This window comes from Leucopleurus acutus (assembly GCF_964270905.1).
Source record: "Leucopleurus acutus genome assembly, chromosome: 7".
NCBI lineage: Eukaryota > Metazoa > Chordata > Mammalia > Artiodactyla > Delphinidae > Leucopleurus > Leucopleurus acutus.
The window spans coordinates 87,436,013-87,446,625 of NC_139150.1; the positions used below are offsets into that span (position 1 = coordinate 87,436,013).

The 10,613-nt window shown below is 42.0% G+C and overlaps 1 protein-coding gene across 2 annotated transcripts in view; it reads right to left on the reverse strand.

Annotated features, from left to right (window-relative positions):
* The window catches only part of SLC35D2 (solute carrier family 35 member D2), a gene marked incomplete at its 5' end in the record, with an annotated part of 54,134 nt that extends 46,296 nt beyond the window's left edge, over window positions 1–7,838 (reverse strand). For both annotated transcript variants that reach the window (XM_082842462.1, XM_082842461.1), the window contains one exon: window positions 7,687–7,838. In XM_082842462.1, the coding sequence (XP_082698588.1) occupies window positions 7,687–7,838 (152 nt within the window). The remainder of the gene's footprint in view (window positions 1–7,686) is intronic.
* Between the last annotated feature and the right edge of the window lie 2,775 nt (window positions 7,839–10,613).

Here is a 10,613-nt window from a genome sequence, read left to right on the forward strand (position 1 = left end):
AGAAAATATTTGCAAATGAAGCAACTGACAAAGGATTACTCTCCAAAATATACAAGAAGCTCATGCAGCTCAATATCAAAAAAAAAAAAACCAATCCATAAATGGGCAGAAGACCTAAGTAGATATTTCTCCAAAGAAGATATACAGATTGCCAACAAACACATGAAAGGATGCTCAACATCACTAATCATTGGAGAAATGCAAATCAAAACTACAATGAGATATCATCTCACACCGGTCAGAATGGCCATCATCAAAAAATCTACAAATAAATGCTGGAGTGGGTGTGGAGAAAAGGGAGCCCTCTTGCACTGTTGGTAGGAATGTAAATTCATACAGCCACTATAGTGAACAGTATAGAGGTTCCTTAAAAAACTAAAAATAGAACTACCATACAACCCAGCAATCCCACTACTGGGCCTATACCCTGAGAATTCCATAATTCAAAAAGAGTCATGTACCACAATGTTCACTGCAGCAGTATTTACTATAGCCAGGACATAGAATCAATCTAAGTGTCCATCGGCAGATGAATGGATAAAGAAGATGTGGCACATATATACAATGGAATATTACTCAGCCATAAAAGGAAATGAAATTGAGTTATTTGTAATGAGGTGGATGGACCTAGAGCCTCTCACACAGAGTGAAGTAAGTCAGAAAGAGAAAAACAAATACTGTATGCTAACACATATATATGGAATCTAAAAAAAAAGGTTCTGAAGCACCTAGGGGCAGGACAGGAATAAAGATGCAGATGTAGAGAACGGACTTGAGGACACGGGGAGGGGGAAGGTTAAGCTAGGAAGAAGTGAGAGCGTGGCATGGACATATATACACTATGAAATGTAAAATAGATAGCTAGTGGGAAGCAGCCGTATAGCACAGGGAGATCAGCTCAGTGCTTTGTGACCACCTAGATGGGTGGGATAGGGAGTGTGGGAGGGAGACGCAAGAGGGTGGGGATATGGGGATATATGTATACATATAGCTGATTCACTTTTTTATACAGCAGAAACTAACATAACATTGTAAGGCAATTATCCTCCAATAAAGATGTAAGAAAAAACACACATAACTGCCACATGAACCATTTAGAAACAACACAGAACTAAATGGCCACTGCTTTAAACTGAATTACCAAGATGAGGTAATCACAGTGAATGAGTAGGGAAAAGACAAACTCTCAAACATAAACAGATATAGAAGATAGATACCAGCAGAGAGGGCTAATTGCTGTGCTGTTCTCTCAGTAAAGAGAGAAAATGATTAAAAGATAAAAGGCAAATTTGTTTCCTTGACATGGGGAGAATAAGTAAACTCTCCAGATCTAAAAGCACACTTGTTGTAGAAAAAGCTGTTAAGAATATTCAACACGATTAATACAGCAGCCATGAACTCTCCATAAAAATACTACCATACATCAGAATCAACCAATTAGGAATCAAATCAAAATAATGAACTCTGGAATGGAGACACTGTGATAAAAGGGTGCTGACTACTGTATCCATTTAATATGGAACAGATTCAAACAACTGTGGCATTATAATTACACAATAGGATGCTACACTGTAAAAGAAGACACGGAGGGGCGGAAACATGGGAAGAAGTATGCAAATGTCATCATTCATAGCAGAGGAGCCATATATACCATCAGAAGTTGAAAAATATATATATTTGAAAGTCAACAATTCTTTTTGTTGAACTCTAATTTCTCTTTTCCCCATTCAATTCAGTTAAACTACATTTCATACGTGCATGCAACTTGCAGTCCTCACCTTAAGTAAGCCTTCAAACACAGCCAGCATGACTAATGGTAGCACAATCCCTCATGATGCAAGCTGAAGTTTACAGGGTCGGCTATAAAGTGGTCTTGCCAAAAACTGTTTAATCTGAATGTAATCAAGCCTTTAGATCTAACTTTCAGTTTAAAAAACAGAGAGTAAGTTAAGTGAGACTTCAAAAAATAAATGAGACAACCCATGATATGGGACACTTTACAACACACCTGGCCCAGGCTTTTCAAATTCAGTATCAGGGGAAAGAGGTGGAACGGGGGACTTTTCTAGATTAAAATAAACTAAAAAGACATAACTGTGTGCGTTGCATGAATTTTGATTGGATCTTAATTCAAATGTTTAAAACAACCATAAAAACATCTTGGGGAATAATTGGAATGATTATAGATTTGTTATTAGATTATTTTAGGAAATTACTGTTAAATTTGTTAAGAACAAAAAGGATACTATGTAGGAGAATATCCCTATTTCAGGAGAGGCATGTTGAAATAGCTGAGTGTAGTGTCATGATGTATGCAGCTTATATTCAATCATTCAGGGGAAAATGGAAATATAGCAAAATGTTAATTACTGAACCTCAGTGGTATGTGTATGGGTGTTCATTGTACTTTGCTTTCCACTTTTCTGTGTGCTTGAAACTTTTCATAATAAAAAGTGGTGGAGGGACTTAGGTGAGCCTCAAAAAATTAAATAAATGAAGGCCCCCCCACTCCATTTCCCACTCCTTTTTGGATTAAAGAAAACAATTTATAAAGAAATGAGTAAATAAGTAGCATCTATAATATATACTTTATATAAAAAGTAATTCAGTCTATTAATCTTTCTCCAATCCATCCATCTATCTAAAAAGATGTCTGAAGTTATTGCCTAATGTCAATTTAGTAATTTTTTAAATTTTACCCTAATATTTTTCTTTTGTTTGAATTCTTTATCATGATCACACAGAATGACTTTTCTTTAAAAAAAAATTGATTCTAGGTAGTGGGAATATGCAATATTATTACTGTCTTCTTTGTACATTTCTGTATTTAAATAACTCCCAATTTTAACTGAATTATTTTAGGAGTGAATGCAAGGAAGTAAAGACATTATGTGTTGCCAACTCTTTGAAGAGTCGGACTCTGAAAGGAACAGAGAAATGAGCACCCATGTGGATCAAGGGAGGGTTCTTTTTGCTTGAGAAACCTAAACATGTTTTAAGCCGGTAGAGAGAGCTTGCTGACGCAGAATAGAGGAGGATAATGAAAGGAGCCGGGAGAAGGGGACATCCAGAAGTGGGGAGATGGACCTTCCACAGGAACAAGATGCTCCCTCCATCACAGCAGAAAGGGGACATCATCTGACGGTTTCAATTTCCTCAATGAAGTATCAGAGGAGAGTGGAGGATGGGGGTGTGGGAGGTTTCAGGGTAAAAGAGAAAGTGGGAAGGAGTCCTTTCTGTGACAAGGAAAGCAATCCCCCAGAAGAAACGAGCAGGTGGTACGAGAGCCGGTTGAGGCTTGTGATCATCAATTCAACATCAACCCAGCCAGCCCGGAAGTGTTTTCTCTCCCAGGACAGTCGGAGCTGCTCAATGCTGAAGGAAGGATGCAGAAGGTAGGCTGTGCAGGACAAGTACCAGCCAAGACGGGAGCTGGAAAGGAGCCTTGTGGCTTCCAGCGCAGGGGCCCTCCTGCTGGACCAGGAGGGAAGGGATGCCTGAAGGGTGATGTGGCAGAAATGAGCTGGGCTGCAGCGCAGAGTGTGGACATCCTGCACAGGGACTGGAGTGGCTGGCAGGGTCACACTGAGCACATGGCCCTAGGAGTGACCACGGGATGTGGGACAAGGCGGGCTGTGATGGTTCAGCGTGCGTATCCCAAAGTCCTGAAGGCTTAGGTGAGTCTGAGTGGAGAGGAATACCAGGACTCCACTAAATGAGCCACAGAAGCTCAGGAGCCATTACAGAGAGGACAGAAAGGGAGTGCTGAGTCTGGACTCTCCACAGAGCAGGGGCAGTGGGAAGCTACGAGGACTCAACCCCACCTCCTGGCCACACCTGGGGTGTGACCAGGATCCAGCTCCTTTCCAGAGGTCAAATGGAACAGCAGCTTCGGGAGAGAGCTGGTTTTCATCAGAGTAAGAGAAAATTAGGGTTGTTTTTGTTCTTTAATATAGACTTCCAGCACCCACCACTGGAGACTCGGATTCAACAGCTTTAAAAAAAAAAAAAAAACTCTCCAAGTGATTCACATTACCAAGCAAGTTTGGAAACCACTGTGTGAAATGATCCTAAAGCCTTCGACTGCATAAAAGTAGACACACAGCAAGTATGGAGCAAATACTTGTTGAATTGAATACAGCTAAGTTTATATTTTTTATTAAGCATCATTAGTAAATCTTCACATGTCATAGAGAACAGTATTAAAATAGCAACAAGGGCTTCCCTGGTGGCGCAGTGGTTGAGAGTCCGCCTGCCGATGTAGGGGACACGGGTTCGTGCCCCGGTCCGGGAAGATCCCACATGCCGCGGAGCAGCTAGGCCTGTGAGCCATGGCCGCTGAGCCTGCGCGTCCGGAGCCTGTGCTCCGCAACGGGAGAGGCCACAACAGTGAGAGGCCTGCGTGCCACAAAAAAAAAAAAAAAAAAAAGCAACAAAAATAACAACTCCAGACTGCCTGCACAACCCTCATGAATGTGATTCCGAAGAACCACTAGTGTCACCAGTGGCCACAGATTCGTGCTTCTCCGTCTCACCCCAACAGGGTCTGACAGTCCAAGTCCTTCAAAGCCTCTCTCTGTCCAGCCAGGTAAATTTAGCATCTCAACGACCTAAAACTAACAAATAACTAAGACCACCCATCAGTCTTGTACCCCAACCAGACACAGTCTACTCAAACTGTAAGAGAAAAAAACATCCCCTGAGCTACATTCCCGTAATCCTGCAGATTAGGTGACTACAGAAAGGTCCTTCCTTCTATCCTACAACACAACATTCTGTCCTCAAACAGCTAATGTTTGGATCAGATTTCTATGGTTTATTGTTATAACCAAATCACCCCAACCCTCTTCCCCTCAAAAACGTGCTCCTAAACTATTTTGAAATGAGAGAATAAACAATGTTTTTTGAACAGGGCCCTCCAACTGTATATTACATTACGGAAATGTGAAATACTTGCTTATAAGGTTATAAGGGGCTTTGCCTTGCTGAGATAAAAACTCAACTTCCTCCTTCAATCATGGAACTCAAAATTTTAAAGATGAAAAGGCTAGAGCATGAGATGTCTCATATAAATTCTTTCTGGTCAGACACTATCCTTCATCTTCCCAGCACTTAACCAGTGTTCACTGGTCCTGCTTCCAACAAGAAGACATATGTTTTTGGAGGCACTGACTGCCGTGGTCAGCGAGCACACTACTTAGTCAAGAGCAGAAAGCAGAGACTTATCTTCAGACTTCAACTGACGTAACTGTCAACACTCCCCCAAAGCCTATAATAGCATTCTCTTGTTTTTTACGGTAGGTGTTTAAGTTTTCTTTTTCTTTCATTTGCTTGCATTGTATATGAAATGATCCATGTTTATGTATCTATTCATTCTAATTTCTTTGAGGGAGGGTTTCTGTTCCCCACGGACACCAGCAAGCATGCTGCAACACACGAATAGACCTTGAAGAATATCAGTAGCCCTAGGAACACCAGAAACTAACCCAAATCCATCCCTTCCCTCCATATCCACTGCTACCCTCCACCCCAGTCCAAGCCACCACTTAAAATTATCTAGAATATTACAATCCATTCCTGGCTCCAATACCATCAGTTTTTCGCCCACCCAAGAGCCAAAGAAATCTTGTTAATCATACAAATGATGCCATGTCACTACCCATGCTAAAACCTTCCAAGGGACTCCCAATTGCATTTAGACTAAAATGAAAACTATTTATCATGGTCTCTCTACCTCCACCCTGGTCTCCCAATATCTGCTCTCAACACAGCAGCTAGAGGGAGTTAGATCATGTTACTCCTTTGCTTGACACCTTCCAGAAGCTCCCTCAGAGCTTCCGCAGTGGCCACAAAGGCCCTACACAATCTAGAAATCCATTACCCTGGGACCCTATCTAGTACCATTCCCACCTAAACTCCTTCCTCTTCCATGCTGGAATGTTCTTCCCCCATCTCCCTCACATTATTCATCCCTTGGCTCAACTGTCACCTCCTTAATGAGACTTCACTGATCATGCTGAGACTGAAAACTCTTCCCCATGCCCATAGTCCCTAATTCCCTTTCCTTATTTTTTTCTCCTGACCACACAGCTGCATCTGACTTAATATAAATTCTACCAGTTTATTTACTGATCCACTAGAAGGCTCTGGGTACGCTCCAGCAATATGGATGGATGCTTCACAACATATGGAATTTTGATCTGCTTTGTTCACTTCTGTATCGCAAATGCCTAGAACAGTGCCTGGCATATAACAGGTGCTTAGTGAATATTACTGAATGAATGAAGGAACTGATTCTGCCTTCCCTGCCTACCTCCACGTTGTCTTTCCTACCTTCTACCACTTGCTCATTCTAGCCAGAATGACATTCTCTCTGTTCCTCCAGCAGGCGAAGCTCATGCCCACTTCAGCACATTTTATTCTGTGTGTAATGCTCTAGCCCCAACCATTCCACCCCAGGCACTCTCATGGCATACCTGAAATCACCTTGCTTATTCATGAGCCCACCTGTTTATTTTCTGTCTCTACCGCTGATATGGAATCTCCACAGCAGGAGCTTTGCGTTTTTCACAGCTGCTTCCCTGGTGCCAGTGATGGGCTTGGCACATAGTAGGTGCTTGGTAAATATCTGTTAGAGGTGGAACCAGCCAAGCTCATGTAGGTCTCAGCTTTTGCAAGTATAAAATAAAACGAAGATACTCTTGACAGTCTCTTTGGGCTGAAGATACTCTAAGGTCTCTTTGGGCTCTTTATAAAATTCTGATTTTACATTTTTGCAGCACAGTATAGTTTACAAGGAGCCCTCACTTCTGACAGCTCGCACAGAGATCTGGGAGGTAATTCAGAGTTGTAATTATCCAGCTTTTGCATCTGAAAAAACGACTCTGAGGCTGGCCTAAGAGGCACAGCTATTAAATGGTGGAGCTGGGTCTAAATTCACAGCTCTTTCAATGCCAATACAACGAAAGGAGAATTAAATAGGATTTTCTAGTCTTTACAAATAGGTTCAAGGAACTACAAATTTGCTGGTTTACTGCACATTCATCCAAAAAAGTATAGAATATGAATTTTTAATTGTTTTCCCCATTTTTCCATGAACATGCTGATAATCTGAGAATGAATGGTCAAACAATGCGAATAAACTTATCCACTCAGGACTTTTCTGATGGTTGAACATCTTGATTTGTATAAAGAACAGTCACATTTGAAGAACACATTCAGATCACTTGCTCCAGCTCACCGGCACTTGTGAAAGCACTGGGAGGTAGCTCTACAAGCACAGTTGCGAGGAATGTCCTACAGCAGTAAGTGGCAGTGAGGTGTGCCCGCACTCACTGAGAGTAGAATGACTTTGCTAGGTTGTGGTTTGGTTTTCAGAACACTCTGAAGGTCCCGACCCTGTGAAAACGTGGTCCATGTGCCGAGCACACAGCCGCCCACATTGGCACGGGAGTCAGCAGTGAGGCTCCCCGCTCGCTGTTCCCGCCCGCCCGTTGACCAGGGCGCGGCCAAGGTGCACCGAGGGCAGGGGCAGCCCCGCCGCTCTCCCCCACCCGGGGACCTCGGGGGTCGGGGCAGCTCCCGCCGGACAGCGCGGCGCCGTAACGGGAAGGTCCCGGGACAGGTCGCCGCGGAGCAGCCGGGGGCCCCCGCGGACTCCGCCCGGACCTCTGGCGCCCGCCTCACCGGTAGGTGGTCAGCAGCGCCTTGTTAACCAGCACGAGGAGGAAGGAGCAGGTCCCGTAGAAGAGTGCAGACAGTAGCTTGGCCACCCGGGAGGGCAGCCGCGCGGAGGCGTGGTCCGTACCCGCACCCTCGGCCTGGCGGCCTGCCGTCATGTCCCGCAGCTGCCAGTATCGGCCGCACTGCGGCCTGCGCTGCCCCAGTTCCGTCCCCGCCCCCGCCCCCGGCCGGCGCTGGAGAGGGCGCGGCCGAAACAGGAAGGGCCACGGCGGGAACTCTGCAAGCCCGAGAGCCCTGCCGGGCGCCCCACGCTGCCGGCGCGGGAGGAGCGGGTTCGGCTGCAGTTCGTCCTCAAAAGCACCACTCTCTGTGTCTAAAAGGAGAACAGAGACGGGTTTGGGAGAGTTTAAAGACCCTACCTTCCTCCAAACTGCTGCCTTGGTGAGAAGCGTTAAGACTTAGGGTTTGTTTTGCTTTCTTTTTTTCCAATATTTTTAACTGACAATTTACATACGATGAAATGCAGATTTTATGAGTCCACAGTCGATGTTTTGACAAATGCATACACCCGTGTAACCACCCAAGTCAAAACATAGAACATTTCCATCACCCCAAAAAGTGCCCTTTGTGTCCCACTGGTCGACCCCCCCCATTTCATTCTGATTTCTATTACCCTAGGTTAGATTTGCCTTTTCAGAAAATTCGTATAAATGAGCATGTACTCTTTCAAGGCTCTTTTCGCTTTTATTATTTTTGTGACTCACCCACGTTCGAGTCTTTTCATTGTTGAGTAGTACCACAATTTGTTTATCCATTCACTAGGTAGGTGGTGGGCACGTTTGGTTATTTCCAGTTTAGGGCTATTACCAAAAAAATGCTTCCATGAACATTCGTGTACAAGTTTTTTTGTGTGAACGTATATTTTCATTTATCTTCGGGAAATACCTGGGAGTGGAATGGCTAGGGGTATAGTGGGTGCAAAGTCTCCAGGCTTTTCTTGCCTCTGGGTGCTTTAAGGCAGGTTCTCCCCCTACCCATTTCTTTTCTACATGGGTGCATCTAAACATCAGGTTATTGTTCATGTTAACTGAAGGAGGGCCTCCCAGAACTGCCTACTCTGACCAGTCTACCTGGTCTAGCATTTTTTCAATTAAATGTCCCATATTTTCATTCTAAATAATTAATTTTAAACATCTGAAATTTCAACTTTTTAGAAAAGCTAAAGATTTCAAGTTAAATAGATATTTGAGCCTAACTATATCGATGCCATGCAATGGTTTTCTTTTGGAGTCACTGAACAACCAAAAACATTTTCAGTACTGATAAGAACTAAAGCAGAACTTCTGACAAATAACTAGCACTAAAAGAGCCAGAAAGGAAGAGTGTACATTACCCAAAACAGGAAAGGAACAAACACACATAAGACTGTTTAAAATAGAAAATAAATTCGTATTCAAGTTGAACCCAAAAATCTGAACTTGGAAGTCATTTTGGTTAATTGCCTCAAAAAGATCAACTATGTTTCCAGTGAGTCTCCAAATAAGTTTTGGCTGCAAAACAGTCCTGCTTCCCCCGCACCACACCACACCCCACCCCACACACACATGCTGCACAGCATGCAGGATCTTAGATCCCAGACCAGGGATCAACCAGAGCCCCCTGCATTGGAAGCTCAGAGTCTTAACCACTGGACCACCAGGGAAGTCTAAGACTATTTTAAAGTCACTTTTAAAGACAGCCTTAACCATATTTGCATTTAATTTGCTTCTATATACATACTTCCAGGAACTTAAGTCACTGTCAAAATCTCATCCTTACTTTGTTTAAACCACAACTCACACTCAAGAGTTGCTTGTGAAATTCTTTTGCACAAAGCCTGGACAGGCTGAACCTTGCCATTGCAAGTAAACAACTAAAGATCTACCAAAAATAACTAATAAAAAAATTAAATTTGCTTGACTCAGAAAAGTAATCAGGCCCTGAGTGGATTCTATGGGTTTGACCCCAGATTCAACACATCCTGGATACAAGTGAAATGAAATCCCAGTTGCTGATTACCCTAATATAAAGCCTGGGATAGAGCTGGCAATAGTTTAATACTTTTTTACACCAGTATTTTTAACACTGTAATAATGAAACAGATGAGGACGTTAAATGAATATCTATATTCTAAAAGGCCATAATTTTAATGTAAGAAAAAGGAAATCACATGATGGTTCTAACTATGCTAAAATGATGCCTCGAATGAGACTGGAATGAAATATAAAATGCACCAAAATAATAATGATGGGAGAATGTATGGCTATAGTTGACATTTCTTTCCATCTTTAGATTTTTATATTATGGCTATTATATTTTTAAAAAGAAAAACAAATTGTAAAGGGTTTAAGAATGAACATGTACTTTAAACTGTAAATTAAAATAAGTTTTTATTCAAAGCATTTTTTAAAATTACAGCATGTTTATTCTTATGCTGTTAACTCTGCCAAACTACAACTTAGCCATATGAAGCATAAAACACTTCAAAAATCTGAATGTAAACCACATTTTTAAAACAAAAAGCAGTGTTAACACACCTCAAATTTTAGATGCCAATGTATTTTGCCCAAGTATACCGCTTATATCAAAAAAAGAACATTTTAAATATTTCTATAGTAAATAGTTGTAATAATTTCTTAAAACTTCCAATTATACAAATGAAAAGTTTGTGAATATAACTATTATAGTTGGCAAAAGCTGACAGGATAAACAAACAAAAACTCTTACTTTTGAAGGCCTTAAATTTTATTATCTGTGAACTGGCAAGTATTTGTATTTTTTAAATTCATACTGCACTTCCTTCTTTAGGTAAGTTCATCAAATTTTAAATTTCCCAAGACTGACGACACTTTTTATAATTGATTGAGTCATATTTGAGGGAAAAATTCTAG